General features: G+C 41.9%; 1 protein-coding gene across 2 annotated transcripts in view; it reads left to right on the top strand.

Moving 5' to 3' along the window:
* The window catches only part of txnrd3 (thioredoxin reductase 3), a 33,902-nt gene extending 14,752 nt beyond the window's left edge, over nt 1–19,150 (top strand). For both annotated transcript variants that reach the window (XM_034233253.1, XM_034233254.1), the window contains exons 9-16: nt 1,236–1,461; nt 2,025–2,117; nt 7,030–7,106; nt 9,895–10,051; nt 10,626–10,733; nt 16,277–16,372; nt 16,451–16,585; nt 18,180–19,150. In XM_034233253.1, the coding sequence (XP_034089144.1) occupies nt 1,236–1,461; nt 2,025–2,117; nt 7,030–7,106; nt 9,895–10,051; nt 10,626–10,733; nt 16,277–16,372; nt 16,451–16,585; nt 18,180–18,242 (955 nt within the window). In that variant the 3' untranslated portion in view covers nt 18,243–19,150. The remainder of the gene's footprint in view (nt 1–1,235; nt 1,462–2,024; nt 2,118–7,029; nt 7,107–9,894; nt 10,052–10,625; nt 10,734–16,276; nt 16,373–16,450; nt 16,586–18,179) is intronic.
* The last annotated feature ends 803 nt before the right edge of the window (nt 19,151–19,953 follow it).

Here is a 19,953-nt window from a genome sequence, read left to right as displayed (position 1 = left end):
GTCCTCTTTAACTTGTTTAAGCACCTACCGTATTTACAATGTTTTTAAACTATTCTGTATCTCTTTTATGCGTGGTTTTTATGAATCTGTTATTCAATTATGTATTGTGTTCCTTTCTGTTGTCTTCTCATTAAGTGTTGAGGATGATGTGAAGTAGGGGTGGGGCAAATAATCGATATAGTATCTCAATACTTTGCGTGGTGATATTTTATTATATAAACTATTCATATTGCAAATCCAAATTAGCTTGGCTACTATCAAATTCTGAGCGAGCTAAGAAAATAACTCAATCACCTGCTTCATATGCAAAGCCATGCGTCAATACAGACACTGGAACCCAATATATCATGCAATCATATATCGTATCGCAATACTTGGCATATCGTAGAATCGCAATACTATCGTATCGTGGCTTAAGTATTGCGATAGTATCGTATCTTGGGGAGCCTGGTGATTCCCACCCCTAATGTAAAGCAGTTTGAATTGTGTCTGAAAATGTGCTATATAAATACGTACCTTACCTTAATATATATATTTATATGCATAATATGGCCTCTTTCAATTGCAAATGTCTAGGGCTGTCCCGAATACCATTTTTCGGGCTCCGGATATTCGGTAGTAATCAGCAGCGAATATTCGGCCGGTGTATTCACGGCATTCATTTTGTTATTCTACAGTATTGTTGTTTTATAGTTATTTGTTAATGTAACCCAATTTGTGTTCTTGAAATTGAAAAGGATATTGCATTGTGTTTGTTACTTTCGTTGCAGTTGTATATGTCTTAAGTGTAATTTGGCTTGGCTTACTATTTTGTATGGACATGCTTTTATTTTGAAGGAGAGTTAGCGCTGTTGAAAGGAAGTTGTTGTTGCTATGGAAACAACGTGACGGAGATTAACGGAGAAAAAGTCATATCTACATATAAAGACGGAGAAAGTAAACGATAACGTTTATGGTTAAGTGTTAGCACCCCCCGAAGATAAACAAGCTCTTACGTTGATATTGGAGTTTTCAATACATTCAATTTGGTGCAGTGCAAAGCGGCTGCCAAAAAAAACGAATAACGAAATTGAAACCCGAATAGTACTCCAACGAACGAATATTCGGATATTCGGGTACAGCCCTACAAATGTCCACTCTGTTTGACACCCTATCAAGTCAAATTCCTCGTACGTGTCAACCTACCTGGTAATAAACCTGTATCTGATTCTGATTCTCTCTACCTCCCCCTTCAGTGACGACCTCTTCTCGTTGCCTCACTGCCCGGGGAAGACCCTGGTGATCGGGGCGTCCTACGTGGCTCTGGAATGCGGGGGTTTCCTGGCCGGTCTGGGTCTGGATGTGACCGTGATGGTGCGGTCCATCCTGCTGAGGGGCTTCGACCAGGAGATGGCCAACAGAGCGGGGGAGCACATGGAGGAGCACGGAGTCAAGTTCCTCCGCAAATATGTCCCTATAAAGGTCAGGGTTCGTGTGTACTGTAGGTTCAAGAGACAGATAATGAAAGCGTGATTATTTCAATATGGCTAGCTGTCGTTTGAAATGAAAACTTATGATTAAAGTAGTTTTACTTTCATCGGTAGCAAAGGAAACTGGTGGTCAGCAGACTTTGAACTAGGGCTGCTCAATTAATTTCAATTACGATGTTGGCTTGCAACGATTATGAAAACAACATCGAAATAAAACGATTATTTATTTTATTTTAATTAATTTTTTTATTGGTTTTTCAGTTGAATTATACTTAAAGTTCAGGGTAATCAACTGTTAAAAACATACTGTTCACATATCTTTTTCAATAAATGGATGTTTTCAAAGTAAATGGATAATCGTTTTTAATAATCGTGATATCAATTATTGACCCAAATAATCGAGATTATGATTTTTGCCATAATCGAGCAGCCCTACTTTGAACTGTGTGATTGAACAGCATCAGATCTATTGTCGTACCTTCTTGCATCATAAGAGTGATCTCTCAGCGAGACATTGGACAGAAGCACCAAGGTTAATTTCTGTGTGTGTATCAGGTGGAGGAGCTGGAGGCGGGATCTCCCGGCAGGCTGAAGGTGACGGCCAAGTCCACAGAGAGCGATGAGGTCATCGAGGGAGAGTACAACACAGTACGTACCATCAGTTCATCCTCCACACCTCTTACTGCTGCACAGCACTGAGGAAGCTGTGTGACGCTGCTTTCTGGGACTATTTTGTAGGGAATAACAAAAAAAAACACATTAATTGTGTAAATTATTTAAAAATTAACCATTCAGGTTAAAAATAATTGAATAAATCGGTAAAAAAATCAAAATAATTGGACATTTATGTTTTTAAATGTGTTTCCGAGAGCCGTTTTAACTTCATAATTGCGCTAACGACACGCATATCTTCACCGATTTCCCTCCATCAGAAACAGGAAGTGGTCTGTCGCTGCTTCTTTCATTTAGATCAGGGGTTCCCAACCCCCGGTCCGCGGACCAGTACAGGGCCGCGGAGGTGTTACTGCCGGGCCGCGAAATAGCTGTGAGTTTATCGTAATATTTGCAGAATTATAAATATATAAAAATATTTTATCATAATATTTTTTCAAAAAGTGTTTAATGTTCGCACCTATACCAGTCATATTATTTCATCCAGTAGCCTAGTTAATCTTTCACCAGATAACCGTTGAAAATGGCTTTTGTGATGTTCCAAGGGATTCGGCGGCTTAGATAAGGTCTCAGCCTCTTGTGCGCACGAGAAAGTTACCGGTGCGCCAAGTAGGAAGAGGAGCGCACAGGAGACAACCGTTTGATTGCAGACTGTTATGTTTATGTGGGGAAATGGCAGTGCATACATTATTTGAGATATATTTCAAACTCGGACTTCATTTTAAGGACATTTTGTTGGCCAGGGGTGTAGAGCTATATGTTTAAGCACCGGGCAAAACAGGAGAGTAAACCAGTCTGCCTTGATCTATGAATTCATGTCCGGGACTCTCACAGTATCTGCTGCCCGCAGCTGTTTTATAGAAGGAAAACCTCCTTCCCTTCATGAAATGGCTGCAGGCAGCATCAGGAGGCAGCGGGACGTGTAACTCCGCTTGAGAAGTGCAGAACCAGCGCGCCGAGAGCTGTGCCTTTTTACGCACCGCCTTCGCTGTGTTTACCTTCATCAGAACAGCGAGTGACTGCAGGCTGCTACGTGTTAACCACACACACCTCTACACACACCTCTACACACACATCGAACTGCCCGATTACTCCCGCTTTTATTAGTTTTATGAAGGAGATGTCCAGTCACCAAGGCGCATTATGTAGTGTGTGTGTTGTGTGTGTGTGTGTGTGTGTGTGTGTGTGTGTGTGTGGGTGTGTGTGTGTGTGTGTGTGTGTGTGTGTGTGTGTGTGTGTGTGTGTGTGTGTGTGTGTGTGTGTGTGTGTGTGTGTGTGTGTGTGTGTGTGTGTGTGTGTGTGTGTGTGTGTGTGTGTGTGTGTGTGTGTGTGTGTGTGTGTGTGTGTGTGTGTGTGTGTGTGTGTGTGTGTGTGTGTGTGGCTCTGCTCTGCTCTGCTCTGCTCTGCTCTGCTCTGCTCTGCTCTGCTCTGCTCTGCTCTGCTCTGCTCTGCTCTGCTCTGCTCTGCTCTGCTCTGCGTTTGTGTCTGTCCGACACCGGCATTTGTTTTCAAATGACCATGAACAGTCATTTACACACATCTGGCTAACTCCATAGGTAGCCTATATGCGGGTGTTCCCAAAATAAATTATTTTAACCTTAATCTCGATGTAGTGCTAAATGCTGTCGGACGTGCACCGGAACGAACGTCACTATCATAATATCTTCTGAAAACAAATGCCAGTGTCACGCACACACACACACACACACACACACACACACCTCCTTCATAATACGCCTTCTCCTCGTTTTCCCATCTCTGGATTATCCGTAAATCATAAAAACAAAACCAAAATGTTGATTTATCTGTTTTCCCGTTTTGGTTTAAAAACTGAATAACGTCGGTTTTTTGTTTTTCCGAAAAACCAAAAAACGACACCGGTTCTTTTTTAAACGTTATTAATATGTTTTGGATGCATATTGTTCTAGTATTCGTTCAGGCTGTTACATACAATTAGCCTCTGTTGCTATCTGCCGGTCCTTGGCACAATGAAGGTTGGGAACCCCTGGTTTAGATTGTTTATGTTGTTGTGTGTCTTCTGTTGGTTTAATTCACCGAAAACAACAACACCGAATGAGGCAGGTAGATCCCGTGTTCTGCTATGTACAAATACTGTTTCTGTCGATGGCAGAGCAAAGATGGATATAACTGCTTTCATATCCCATCAGAAAAACACCGTTAAGAGGCGAGGTGCAGCACTTAGGAGAAGCAACCTGTTCAGTTTCATCACCAAAGGGACACTTTAAAAGCATGTAGCTTTCAGTTACATATTAAAAGACAGAGTGCAAATACATCAGAATCGAGTTCATTAATAATAATAACTTTATTTGTATAGCAGCTTTCACACAGGGCATTGCAGTTCAAAGTGCTTTACATCAGTAAGAAATGAGACATCAAATCAGCAAGAGCAAAGCATAAAGTGGGGTAAAATAATTAAACATAAAAACATGGGGAATAAAACAGAGAAATAGTGCAGTATAATAGTGTAACGTCAGTAAAATGCTTTGGTAAATAAATAGGTTTTAAGCTGCCTTTTAAAAACGTATTGGCTTCCCTAATATTGTTGGGGCGTAGTTTCCAAAGGCTGCTTCATCGATCTTCTTATGACTCTTTCTGGTGACCTCTAATAGACCTGCATCTGATGATCGCAGTGTTCTGGCGGGTGTGTAGTTCATTAGAGAGTCAGCCATGTAGCTGGGTCCTTGTCCATTTAGAGCTTTGTATGTGAGGAGAAGCACCTTCAAATCAATTCTAGAAGTTACAGGAAGCCAGAGTAGAGTAGCTAAGACAGGACTAATGTGTTCCCTCCTTTTGGTATTCGTCAGTCGAGCTGCAGAGTTTTGAATGAGCTGGAGTCTTCCAATAGCTTTCTTGGGGAGACCAGTGAATAGTGCATTGCAGTAGTCTAGTCAGCTAGATATAAAAGCATGAATTAGCTATTACATTGCCATGTACATGCAAGGAATTTGGTTTGGTATATGATGGTGCAAACATAAACAACATAAGAAAATAGGTAGGAAGAGAGGGTCAAATATATAACAATTGTGTAAAAAAACAAACGATTAAAAGAATGAAAACAAAGTATTTACGCGAAATTTAAATATACAAAAAAATGTAGAACAATGGATATATGACAAACTGCGGTGTTTTATTAATAATGATAATAATAGATTACATTTTGATGGCGCCTTTCAAGGGACCCAAGTTCGCTTTACATGCTGTGAACAAACAAACAAGATTGATTGTTATATTAGGTACCTGAAAATGAACATATGTCCTCTTTTAGAAGATACAATTCTACTTCCTCTAATACAGGGGTGCCCAACCTTTTTTGAACCGAGAGCTACTTTTAAAGTTGCCAGTCTGCCGAGATCTACCAGTCCAAATAGAGGCGTAGCCATTACTGACAGCCTACTACCAGGTAAATACACACTTCTACTTGAATAAAACTGACCTTTGTACGATTAATACTTCATAAAATACTGCAGATCCTTTATCTTACCTCTTTCTAATCTACACACATACAAGTATTTAACTGAAGTTACACAACAGTGTTGTTGATACAGAGTTGGAGTTTATTCACACGTCACTACAGTGGGTAATGTTTTCAAGAAACATTGAACAGTGCTGCCACATATGACACAGGGAAAAAAGAAAAGACTCTGAACCCTTTCTTTGCCATTATATAAAAATAGTGTTGCTACAAAAGTATAAATGAGGCTTACTAATCAGACAACTCAGATCTGAAGCTACACAGGAATCTGCTGCAACATGCAATAAAAAAGACAACATTAATAGAATCAAACCCTTTTTTTGTTGCATTTTAGTAGATTATAAAAATAAATGCCTTTTTAAAATAGGATGCAAGCAACACTAGTTTCTTAACCTGAATTGATAATAGACTATAATCAATTTAAGTTTGCATTCTTATACCATTTTGTACAATAATTATAATGAATAAGTTCAAACAAACTAAAACTTACAGCTGATTAATAACGGTATCTAACTTGAGTTTTTATTATATCAAAAACCTGTTGAAATGCTACTGTTATTTTTACTGTCCCCCAAAAGCGCGTCGGCAGCCTCCAGGAATGCTTCTTTCACAACTTCGCCATCTTTGAAAGACTTCATGTGTTTCGCAAGAACGTGACTGACACGATAAGATGCTCTGGTAGCAGCCTTGCTCTTGTTGTTGGGCCTGGTGAAAATGGACTGCTGTGCATTTAGCTGTCCTTTCAGGCCCCTCCCCTTTTGGAGCGTAGGGCAGAATCAGGAGGGAATTCCGTCTCGTAGCGTTTGTGCACTGTTTTGAAATGCCGCTCCTAAATTACTCTTCTTCGATAAAGCCACGCTCGCATTGCAGATGAGACAGATGGACTTTGAATTGGAATAGATACAAAAATAATCATCCTCCCACTCGGAGTGAAAATTATATATTTTGGTTTTTTTTGCTTCTGCCATAATGGCGGTCTTGTGTGTGTGCGGACTGTCACTCCTGTTGACACGGGCAACATCAGCGAACTAGTGCACTGCCCACTGCCCACCAGCCACGCCCCCACACATGGGGTCACGCCGGCTAATCACAAAGCTGTGATGCGTTCAAGTGCATTTTTCTGGCACAGGAAGATTATGTTATAGGACATTAACGATAAAACCGAATATTGTTGTTCTATTTTTAGACACATCTCGCGATCGACTGGGAATCTCCCCGCGATCGACTGGTTGGGCACCCCTGCTCTAATAGAATCCCTTTTGTATACTACACACTGACCATTCAAGCCGCCACACAGGGTTTCAACTGTTTTGCTTCAAGGATATATGTAGGCCTTATATCTAGTTATATCCTAAGGGTTTCTTTCCAACTGTAACCCATCTGTCTGTTCCTCAGGTGTTGATCGCAGTGGGCCGAGACGCCTGCACCGACAAGATCGGCCTGGACAAGACGGGGGTCAAAGTCAACCCCAAGTGAGTTTACTACTTTATATCTCCTTTCCTACGCTCCCATTACACGAGGCGGTGTCCTGTGCCTTTAAGACTTGTGGTGGAGTCACGGTGATTCAGCATTTATCGCCGTCCCATGGCTCTCTGCAGGGGGGGGTGAGTGCGTGGGGGGGTTTGGTACGGAAAGAGCAGAGCAGTGGGAGTTCAGAGTATCAGCTGCTTCTGACGGCCGTGAAATCTATTTTCCAAGACCTTTCTATGCTAGGGTCATTATGCTGCAAGTTTATTTATTTAGCACTTTTCAACACAAGGCAATTCAAAGTGCTTTACAAGAATGAAAGACATTAAGAGCATGAAACAAAGCAAATATATTAAAACATGAATAACAGGTACCGAAAGTTACAGCGCAGGGTAAGATGTGAATAGTTGTAGTATAGACATCCTTAGACTCAGGATGTGTTGATGACATGAGATGAGAAGTACTTTGGTGATCCAACTGTGGGAAATGTTTGCGTTGCTGCAGCTTAAAAAAACATGGCATTGTTCATTAGAGACATTAAAAGACTAGAAATAAACATTCGAAAATGGCATTAAAATAAAAGTAGAAAAATGAGACATGTCTTCCCACATAAGAACATTTTATGAAGCCGCTTGTTGATGCGTTTTAGTATTTATTCCAACATTAGAAGCATGGGAAATGAAGCTTCTATCTTTAAGGGTTAGTGTTGGTTCTGCACTTTTTTGTGAATGGTTCATTCTGTGAGGATTAAGACGGCATGAGGCCGGCTTCAAAGAGCGCTCGGTCACATGGAGCCGGTCTCATGACCCTCGTAGTATCTGAGACTCAGTGGGGGAGAATTCATTTGATTCCAGAAGTCCTTTATTCAGGGATGCAAACTTGTCACATTTTGGCGAAATTTGCCGTTTTGAATCCAAAATAGGGCGTGTGTGTGATTCATGTAGATCTGCAATAAAAATATTTTTGGGGTATGCGGGGGGTCTGGGACCCGGAGTAATCTGCGGCCGCGATGATGGTCTAGCTTCAGCAGCCACATTACCTACGGGTGCGTTCGTTAATATTAACTGTGGTCCTGAGTCACTGTGGCACAGACTGGACCGCTGGTGAACAGCTGTTAGAACGGGCCGTTCAGGTGTTCAGAGCAGAGCTCCCTGTCGGAGCGGCAGAGCGTGATGTGCTGAAAAGTCTTTCTGTCGCAATATTATCGTTGAGCTAGCTAGCTAGCTAGCATACATTGTCACTATCTGCTAACGTTAGCTTTAGCCTTCGTTTTCTAATAGTTTTTTTCATAGGCTATAAACGGAGGTGGTATAAGTATAGATCTTGTACTTGAGTAAAAGTAGAAGTACTCAGATCTTGTACTTGAGTAAAAGTAGAAGTACTCAGATCTTGTACTTGAGTAAAAGTAGAAGTACTCAGATCTTGTGCTTGAGTAAAAGTAGAAGTACTCAGATCTTGTACTTGAGTAAAAGTAGAAGTACTCAGATCTTGTACTTGAGTAATAGTAGAAGTAGGCTACTCAGGTCTTGTACTTGAGTAAAAGTGGAAGTACTCAGATCTTTGTTTAAATATAAGACTATGAAAAATACGCAACTAGAAAGACTACAAATCCCAGAGTCGCATAGGTGATGTCATTAACAATACACATTACACTCGTGTTACTCACCGAAACCTTGTATAGCCGGTCCCGCATGCTGGCTCTCACGGAACCGACTCACTCCCCTTGTGTGTTTGTGCAGCTCTCAACGTGCCCAGACCTGTAGTGATTTTCACCTCTTTGAATACTTTTCGCCTCATCCTGAAAGAAAGAAGTGAATTGTCTTGGTGTGTGGTGCGAGACGGGAGATGTAGTTCATTGAGCGGTTTCACACACAAAATGTTGTTACTTCACAGTTTTACGACACATTTAAAAAATGTTGACTTGCAAAATTATCTTTTCAATTGACAAACATCATATGTGTAATTCGTGGCACAATTCAAACGGGATCGGAAGATAATCTTTCACTCGCCATCGACTTGAATACATACTTTTTCCGAAATAAGGTCCCATGGAGGTCCACCGGAAGGGGAGGGACTTCGCCTCTCTATAAGCCAACTGAAGAATAGGGGCCCAGACGGTGAACAGAAAGTCTTTAAATACATGGTATTAACATCAAGAATAGGAGAGTTCAAGTTTATTGGGGACGGGTGGCGCAGTGGTCTGTGCGTTTGATCATCAGATCAAGGGGGCGTTGGGGAACTCCAGTTCGAAACCCGCTCCCGCCCCACTGCGTCAGGCCGTTGTGTCCTTGGGCAAGACACTCGAATTTGCTCCTGTGGGTATTGTCCACAGTAGATGACCATTACATGTATGATCTGTATGTGTAATGTGTATTTGTAAAGCGCTTTGAGAGTCTTTGATAAAGCGCTATAATAAATATAAGGATTATTATTAAGTGTTATACAGAAACATTTACAAGCTAAACACCAACTAAATGGCCCCAAATTATTAATTTCAATAGTCAAAACAATAGTTTAAAATAGGTGAGATATAATAAAAACAGATGTATGATTAAAGTAATCCATCCATCTACTCCCCCTTATCCGTGGTCGGGTCGCGGGGGTAGCAGTTCCAGCAGAGAGCCCCAAACGTTCTTTTCCCTGGCGAAAGCAAAGTAATGCTTTTAAACACAGACACCTTGTTATTGAATCGTGCAAAAATAAACGTCATTTCACCGCTATGGCATGACATCCAATATGAAGTGTGTAATGTTCCCAAACTCCCTGACCTCTTCCCCTCCCACGATCCTTCAGGACAGGAAAGGTCCCGGTGAGCGACGAGGAGCAGACCAACGTTCCTCACATCTACGCCGTCGGAGACATCCTGGAGGGGAAGTGGGAGCTGACGCCGGTCGCCATCCAGGCCGGAAGACTGCTGGCCAGACGCCTCTACGGGGGGGGGAAGCTCAAGGTACATCGCCTTTAAAGAGACTCTTAGGGTGCGTTCACACCGGACACGATGAGATTTATGGGCGCCGAGATTAAAATGTTTGCGCGTTAACCAATCAGCGGTGAGGATCTCAGCCATTCAGTATGTCGTTACTTTGGCATCATTTTGAAACGTGTATTAACAATTAAATCACGGTGAAATATGTTCATTTGGTTGTAGTTGGTATCTGCCATAGTATCTACATGGAGATAAGCCCCGCCTCCTCGCCAGAGCATCCTCCAAAAGTTTACTTTATTGTCAATCTTTCAGTTTGTGTGACAGACAGATCGAAATGTCCATTTCCCACGGTCCCGAATACAAATGATTTATACACACTCGACAGACACATTTATACATATGCACACATTAAGACATAAATACAAGCTCAACAAAATAACAGTCGCTTCCTGTTTGAATGATGCGAGTAAACACAGTTGGCAGCCGCGGTGATACTCGAGCGATTAGAGCGAAGCGTATATTCGCATCGCGTCCGGTGTGAACGCAGCCGCGCCACACAGAGGCTTTATTTCATTACTTATTGTGTGTTTTTGTGCAGTGTGATTACATCAACGTCCCGACTACTGTCTTCACCCCGCTGGAGTACGGCTGCTGCGGGCTGTCTGAGGATAGAGCCATCGAGCTCTATGGCCAGGAGAACCTCGAGGTAACACACACACACACACACACACACACACACACACAGTCCACTGAATAATGTATTATCGCTCTGGAGGGTGAATCTTGTCACCTAGGGTAAAGTGCATTTCCAAGTGATCAAATGTGGAGTTTTACTTCTGTAACTTGAGTTCCCAAACATCAAAGCAAGCGGTAGATTTAGCTAGAAACATTGTTTGATTTGCGAGACACGACACCGCAGCCTTAAGGCATGATGAACTCTATTTCCTGCTGCTGCCAAGTCTTTGTTTTCATTGGAAAGTGGAAATAATTTCTCATCTATAGCTGACCTTCGGTGCTTTCATTTAACCATCAAATCAAACCAAAACCACTATTCATGTTTTTTTCTGGGGGGAACTATTTTATTGCACTTTTTCATTTGAGTAATCGTTGCTGATTTCACATGTTTTGCTACATTCATATATTGTATTGAAATAAGACGATAAACTAAAATGCCTCCAAACAATGAATGATGATCAGTATAGGTCGCCTTGCTCTTTGGCTTTTGCTCCTTTTAAGTTTATGACGGCTCTACAAAGGAGAAGCAGGGACATGTAGAGCGCCCCCTGGTGGCTGGATGTTAGTTTTGGGAAATGCACGGTGTTGGAGAAATACTGTTTTCTCCACTCTTTGGGTTGCTTTAATGCACTGATATCATGTGTGGCTCTGAACTGTGTATGACCTTGCAGCTGCCTCTTCTTGATAGGAGGAGGCAGGGCGTTTCATGTGGTTGTTATTTATGAGAAGACAGACTTGCTGTCTCCTAAATATCTCATTTCTATGAAGCGTGAAGGAAGTACGTGACTCTTTCCAGAAGACGTCACAGATGACCCGACTTTCCGACACCCGCGGCTGATATTAGCGCCACCTCGATTTACGACTTTGTTGTTATCTTCTGTGTTTTGGACGATATAAGCAGGGCTGCACATAACTGGTGCGGAGGTGCGCAAAAAAGAGCACCGGGTCATTTGAAACAAAGTGCATTTGCGTACCAACATTGAGAGAGAGAGAGAAGGGAGAAGAGAAAATAGAGGAGAGAGGAGAGAGAAAGAAGAGAGAGAGAGAGAGAGAAAGATATTTGCGAGTTGCATATGAACCATGATATGAACTGAGGGCCGGCCCGTAGCGCTGGCTAGATGTTCGCCTAGGGCGCCAGATCTGTGGAGGCGCTGCGCTGGCAGTTCTGGGAGGGAAAAAAACATGTTGACCGTTGGGGCTCATCCTAATTTTCGGCCTTGATGTAACAACATTCATAATTAAGTACATTTAACACCCTTTTCACCCCGGTTACACCTTTCATTTGCCCTGTACGATGGGCGCTGTAAGTGATGAAAATGGGGGATGTTGGCTTATCTGGCGCCCGCAGCTCACAGACAAAATGCGAGTGAGCGAGGGAGAGAGGGAGGGTGGTACCAGCGCTGTTGTTATAATCTGGTGCCGTGCTAGCTGCTCTAACGGAGATAAGAAGAAGATGTTTCTACAATGATGTGAAGGGAGAGTCCTCTCCAGTCAGACTGAGAGGCTGATAACTACAGCTCAGTGAGGTAAAGGACTCTGAGGGTTTAGATAGTTCAGCGACATGTTTGTCTTGTTCATGTGTTTGCTTTTTGTTTTTTTACAAAACAATCAGAAATAAATTACTTTTACAAGAAATAACAACAAATGGGATTTCAGTGTGTGTGTGTGTGTGTGTGTGTGTGTGTGTGTGTGTGTGTGTGTGTGTGTGTGTGTGTGTGTGTGTGTGTGTGTGTGTGTGTGTGTGTGTGTGTGTGTGTGTGTGTGTGTGTGTGTGTGTGTGTGTGTGTGTGTGTGTGTGTGTGTGTGTGTGTGTGTGTGTGTGTGTGTGTGTGTGTGTGTGTGTGTGTGTGTGTGTGTGTGTGTGTGTGTGTGTGTGTGTGTGTGTGTAGAGATATCGTCTCCACAGAGAACTGCCATGTGGACACTTTCAATCTGTGCTCACGTGTTTCCTTTCAATGTCCTCCACCTGCAAAGACTGCAGATGTGCTTCTATGGATAAATCTGGCACGTGTACGTAATCGTCCCTTCTTAAATACTTATAGCGACAACACTCCCAATGAGCTGTCGCTAGAGGCTACGGTACTTTGACACGGTTCAATTCAAAGAGTCCGTGCTGAAGTTCTAGCTTAACCATGTTTAATGACCCTCATAAACAAGCCATAAAGAGAACCAAACGGCGGTCAACGGGAAATGTCCGAGCTCACCCTCTGTCAGACTAATGACTGGCAAACAACAGGTGGGCTAATTACAAACAAACCACACCATGTGCCGGAGGTGATGTGTGCAGTAAAACCACAATGATGGATTTAATTGCCTCAGGCTAAATAAGCAATGATTCGCCCTTATGCTATTAACATGTCATTATTAATACGCCTTTAAAATAGGGGTGTCCAAACTAGTGTTAATTTCCTCAGCTATTTTTTTATTTAGTTTTAGTCCTGTGTTACATTTCCTTTTTAGTTTCAGTCATATTTAGTCACCTTCATCCTGTTTTTATTTAGTCAAGATTTAGTCGACTAAAAGTCTGAGCATTTTAGTCTCATTTTAGTCAAAGAAAACTAATTATTTTAGTCTACTTTTTGTCAATGAAAACTGTTGAGTCTATTTTAGTCATCAGATTATATAGAACATTTCAGTCAAACTAGTCTAGCCAAAACCAATAATTTATCATTTTATTATATATAAATAAATAAGATTATATCTTGTCCTTATTTGATGAAACACAGGTTGAATGATGAAGCAGCTTTGCAGAGAGTATCTGCTCAGGTTTGTGGTGTTTTTGTGTTTTGGCCACATTGCTTCCCTTCTGATGAAACAATGCATTCGCTTTTTTTCTCCGCCTCATTGTAGCGACAATGGGCCCAAATATCACATCGTTTCTTTCTCCCAAGCAGTGGTGGCTTAAGACTTTTTCGTTGTCAGTCATTTTGACGGACAGGATCGTAACATTTCCGTCATAATCCATTATTACCCGTCGAGTGCACAATTTATCACTCACTCGCGCTGACGGGGGGGATTCGCTTAACGCGAGTGCGACCACTGCTCCCAAGCCCTGCTGTTGCCATTTCATTTTCTGTTAAATAAGGTTAGTTAGACCATGAGTTAGACCATGAGTTAGACCATGAGTTAGACCATGAGTTAGACCATGAGTTAGACCATGAGTTAGACCCTGAGTTAGACCCGAGTCTTCCTGACAGTTCATATTGTGCCGCTGCCCGGTGTAATTCAAATGTACCGCCGCGCGCACCGCAGACACACAGCTGCTGCCCTGCCGCAGCACGGACACACAGCTGCTGCCCGGCCGCAGCACCGGAAATGGAACTGTTGGGAGAAAAACTGCCTATCAGAGATGTAACGTTATCTTTGATAATACTTCGTCTCCTCATTTTTCGTCAACGAAAGTAAAGAGAGATTTTGGCATAGTTTTTATTTAGTAAACTACATTTTCGTCTCGTCACTTTTCGTCAACGATATTGCATGATGATTTCGTTACAGTTATTGTTTACTGCCGTCGGTGCGGTCTCGTCATCGTCTCGTTTTCGTCATGGAAAAAAAGGTCGTTGACGAACATATTTCGTCATAGTTTTAGTCAACGAAATTAACACTAGTCCAAACTATGGCCCACGGCCCATTTTGAAACGGCCCTCAGCTAATTCAACTAGTTTAATGAAATATGGCCCACATATTAAACGTGTGCTTGTCATATGTTGTACTAATAATATATATACATTTAAGCAATAGCTCACGACAGGCCGTGGTATATGGTCATTATATCACAGCTAAGGGGCGTGGTTCGGCCCGACGAGTAGAATGGCTTACTTGTTGAGGTTGTTCTAGGCTGTTTCTTGGCGTGGCGAGAATATTGCTCCACTTTCTCCGGTCCCCGAGATTAGGCTTCCAGCAGCTCTGGAGAGAGCTTTCGCACCTGTGGCCACTAACGCTCATCATCTCTCTGCTTTCAAGACCCGCATCAGAAAGCTTTTGATGGTACTTCTCCAGTTGGTCCATCTGCTCTGCATGTCGTCGTTTAGGTGCTTTCTTTCTGGAGATAGGCACTGCTCAATCCACTCCTCCACAGTAAGGCCCCCCGGAGTTCGAAGTTAACCTTAAATGTTTCCATCTTAAGCTTTGGTAGATGGTTAGTTTCGTAATGTAACGGTTGTAGCCTTTCTCAGACGCGGAGGGATACTGACTTGTTGTGGAAAGTAACTACAATTCTACCCGTGATATATGCTCATTATATCACGGCTAAGAACCAATCAGATTGCTTGATTTGCCTTGTCCGTTTTATAAACAAATATATATCACAGTATTCATGCGTGCCCACTTTTCAAATCAATTAAAGTTGGAAACATTTTCAAAGTAATCTTAGTTGATATAAAAAGCCCGATCCCTTATTTGCATAACAAATCATTTTATGAGCAATCTGAAGACTCTGTTTTAATAAAGTAAAGCCTCTGGAGAGCTGTGATGAAGGCTGTTGTGTTTCTTACAGCATATTCAAGTATCGAGCTTAATTTACCTACATTTGATTGACTTAGCTATCTTATAACTTAGCATATGAGGCACTACACCTCACCTCTATCAGGGGCCCAGCCCTTCTTATATTGATCTGTTTGTGGCCCTCGGTGAAAAACGTTTGGACACCCCTGATTTAAACCCGTCTGCGTGGATCCTGATATTGAAGCTCAAGCCGGTGACGAGTGATTATGAATAAAAAGTATTCAGAAAATGTCAGGATTTTGAGAAAATGTCAGGATTTCTGAGAAAAATACAGATTTGTGAGAAAAATACAGGATTTTGAGGAAAATACAGATTTTTTTGAGAAAAATACAGAATTTTTAAAAATAGTCCAAATTTTAAGGTTTTGAGGAAAAAGATAGAATTTTGAGAAAAAGTTGAGAAAAATAGAGAAAAATACAGAATTTTGAGAAATTCAGAATTTTAAAGTTTTGAGGAAAAAGTGAGAATTTTGAGAAAAGTTTCAAAAATGAGAAAAATACAGGATTTTGAGAAAAAAGTCCAATTTCAGGTTTTGAGAAAGTCATAATTTGAGAAAAAGCCAGAATGCTATAAGTAAGTAAGTAAAACTTTAACGGATGTACAAAGTTCTTTACAGTACACAGGACACAATTCAAAGTACAACTATAAAATGTAGAATAAAAGGCATAAAACAGCAGCAGGTAATACTTAGGATAAAACATACGACAAAACACCAATAAAAAAGACAGCCACTAACTCACCTCCTCCGACGACCCAAAGGCCTGTCGGAACAGGTGTGTCTTTAACTGACTCTTAAAAATCTCTGTTGAGGCCGAGGTTTTTATTATCTGGGGGAGTTTGTTCCAAAGCCTTGGGGCCACCGCCTCAAAGGCACGGACACCCTTTAGCCTTGTTCGGGGCACCCTTAGGAGGCCTTGCTCAGAGGACCTCAGGGCCCGGGTTGTGATAATCAATGGTAGTGATGGTAATAATGCAGCTTTGTTGCTCACTGGCTCTCTCGTGTGTCTCCAGGTGTTCCACAGTCTGTTCTGGCCTCTGGAGTTCACCGTGCCCAACAGAGACAACAACAAGTGCTACGCTAAGATCATCTGCAACAAGCTGGACAACGTGAGCTCCTCCCTGCTGTCACTCGGTCTGAATCAACCTGTCGGAGAGTCACATGACTAACACATGTCTCGTTTTTAGGACCGTGTCATTGGCTTCCACTACCTGGGTCCGAACGCCGGAGAGGTGACGCAGGGCTTCGGTACGGCCATGAAGTGTGGAGCCACTAAAGAACAGCTGGACAACACCATCGGCATCCACCCAACCTGCGCCGAGGTGAGGAGGAGGCATCTCTTTATAATGTCTGTATTTGTCATGTTGAGTGTTTATGCAGATAGTGAGCTGAATGAACTCGTAATGTGTGATGCATGCCGGTAAAGATCTCCCTGTTCCTCCTTCATTATGTAAATGGTGTTTGGTGATAATTGCAGCTCATTAAGCTCTTAATCGTCTCCTGTTTGATGTTTCCCATTTCTCTCATTTCCATTTACAAACAGAATTCAGATCTTTATCTTGAATGAATGCAGGACGCTGTTAATGTAGACTGTGCCCACGTCTTAGTTTAATAATCCATTAAGAGACTATAGTTTTAAACAGCGGACCGTGATGTCCAATCAGAAGCTCTAAAGTGTTGCAAAGTAGATTTCTATTTTCATTTTCTTCCTTATTTGTCATATCTCAATTCGATGGTGATGATTTGGGATTGTTGGAGGAGCCTAGGACTTAAGTTTGTCATTGCCATATCTACACTGTAGCTGTGCACGTGACAATAAAGCTTTGAGTCTTAAATGATGGCCACCATAATTTGCTCAAGCCCCCAGGAAGTGCTCCGGACTCTGCTCCCACAATTCGTAGTGGCCAAACGGTGGTACTACACTTCCGTATCAGTCCGTGACGTCACTGGGCCCAGAAACACTTTTCCCCATTGACTAACATTGGGAAAGAGATGTCTGTAAATCGCTGGATAATTTTTTTTTAACCAAATGAACTACCCAGTATGAACATTTGCATCGCCCTTATTAAAAACAAAAAGTCAGATTCGTTTTTGAGAAAAATGCAGGATCTTTTGAAAAATACAGAATTTGGAAAAAATACAGGATTTTGAGTTTTTTTTTAAAGTTTTTTATTTTGAGGAAAAAGTCAGAATTGAGAAAAAGACATTTAGAAATTGAGAAAAAGACAATTTTCAGAAAAACACAGATATTTGAGAAAAATACAGATTTTTTTTTATAGAAAAATTCAGATTTTTGAGATTTTGAGGAAAATACAGAATTTTTTTTTATAGCCCTTGTTAAAAACATTCGGTCCTCAAGTTGTAAAATGTGCTAATAACGTTATTCTGAGTTATTTTCCTCGGCATTATGAACGCGCATCTGACCCACGGGACGGCTTGATGTGAACGAGCCTTTGGGGGGGGCGTGGTTAAAGTTGCGCCTGCTATGAGCGCACATACGGGTACTTCTCAGGCATGCTGGGTAATCTGTGACGTTTCACTCTCTCAAAAGTTGGGCCATTTTGCCTTTGTGCGCCAATGAGCAGCTCTCATAGGAACGAGACCCCGCCTCCCACCACGCTGTATCCAGTTCTTATTATACAGCCATGAATTTGCCCCTGTGGGTATTGTCTAATATGTAGAGCGCTTTGAGCACTTGGAAAAGCGCTCTACTGTAACTTTTATTCACGTATTTTTTCTTATGTTTATTTTATCATCGTTGCTTTTTAAATGCCATTTTCTTAAAGTCTTCCATTTTTGTAAAGCACTTTGAATTGCCTTGTGTTGCACGGTGCTATATAAATACATTTGTAATGAATGAATTATTGATATCCTGCTCTTCCTCACGTTGTGTTTCTCCTCCTCTTCCTCCTCCAGATCTTCACCACTCTGGAGGTGACGAAGAGCTCGGGTGGAGAAATCACCGCGTCCGGCTGCTGAGGTTAAACCCTGCTCGTTTAGCGGGCTGCGCTCATGTTAGACTCCCCAAAACACCCCACTCTCTCATCTCCCTCCCCTCAGACGCTCCCTTCAAAGAGCCGCTGAGCATCGGGACAAACCAGCGTCCATCCCGGAGCGAGAGGAGTGTGAAATGAGTCTGAATTACATGAGACTGCAGCCTGCTGAACAGCGGGGTTACTCTGCTGATTTCTCCTGGGCTCCAACAGTCCTTCTCAGAGGAGCCCCAACACACACACACTCGATATGTGTGTGTTGGGGCTGTTTGTGACGTCCTGGCCCGTAACCTTGAATCTTCAGGTGGGCTAGGATCGATGTCCCTCTGCAGAAGCGCCTGATTTGGCGTCCAAACCTTCGTCCAATCCCCCAAACTGCACACACACACACACACACTTTATAAATACGGATTGAAACAGCACACAGGCGAGGTTTTAAAGGATGCTCGGCTCCAGCTTGAAAGCCTTTTATTTAACGCGTGTAGGTTGAGTGCGTCTTCATCATTCCACACTCATCATGTATTTGAGGGTGAAGTGAGTCCATGTCGCGGTCTATATTTATCTGTTGTGTGTGGAGCATCTGCCTTTAAAGAAATCTCTTCCTCAGTGTTCAGAGAGATCCTTTCAAACCTCGCTGCCACACAACCCGAGGTGTACTGAATGTTGTGTTTGAATATTAATAAGGAGGAAAAACATTTTCACAAGTTTCTACTAAGTTAATTTAATGCTCGTTTGTGGCGTCTTGCCTCTGCTTTATGCGTCTGTCCAGGATATGTTCCATCTACAGTACTGCTGTCTCTGACTCCGGTCAGATTTATAAGTGACTTGTTCGTTGGCGTCAAAACCACTGTAGATGACTTCTTTCAAGATTTAATAAAGGATCAATACAACTTCTCTTGTCTCGTGTCTTTCATTGTTCTTTAGTGTCTCTTTGTAGTCATTGTCTGTCTCTTCATAGTGTCTTTGAAGTCATTGTCTGTCTCTTCATAGTGTCTTTGTAGTCATTGTCTGTCTCTTCATAGTGTCTTTGAAGTCATTGTCTGTCTCTTCATAGTGTCTTTGTAGTCATTGTCTGTCTCTTCATAGTGTCTTTGAAGTCATTGTCTGTCTCTTCATAGTGTCTTTGAAGTCATTGTCTGTCTCTTCATAGTGTCTTTGAAGTCATTGTCTGTCTCTTCATAGTGTCTTTGAAGTCATTGTCTGTCTCTTCATAGTGTCTTTGAAGTCATTGTCTGTCTCTTCATAGTGTCTTTGAAGTCATTGTCTGTCTCTTCATAGTGTCTTTGAAGTCATTGTCTGTCTCTTCATAGTGTCTTTGAAGTCATTGTCTGTCTCTTCATAGTGTCTTTGAAGTCATTGTCTGTCTCTTCATAGTGTCTTTGAAGTCATTGTCTGTCTCTTCATAGTGTCTTTGAAGTCATTGTCTGTCTCTTCATAGTGTCTTTGTAGTCATTGTCTGTCTCTTCATAGTGTCTTTGTAGTCATTGTCTGTCTCTTCATAGTGTCTTTGAAGTCATTGTCTGTCTCTAGTGTCTTTGAAGTCATTGTCTGTCTCTTCATAGTGTCTTTGAAGTCATTGTCTGTCTCTTCATAGTGTCTTTGAAGTCATTGTCTGTCTCTTCATAGTGTCTTTGAAGTCATTGTCTGTCTCTTCATAGTGTCTTTGAAGTCATTGTCTGTCTCTTCATAGTGTCTTT

This window comes from Gymnodraco acuticeps, unplaced genomic scaffold, assembly GCF_902827175.1.
Source record: "Gymnodraco acuticeps unplaced genomic scaffold, fGymAcu1.1, whole genome shotgun sequence".
NCBI lineage: Eukaryota > Metazoa > Chordata > Actinopteri > Perciformes > Bathydraconidae > Gymnodraco > Gymnodraco acuticeps.
This window is presented reverse-complemented; position numbering and strand designations above follow the sequence as displayed.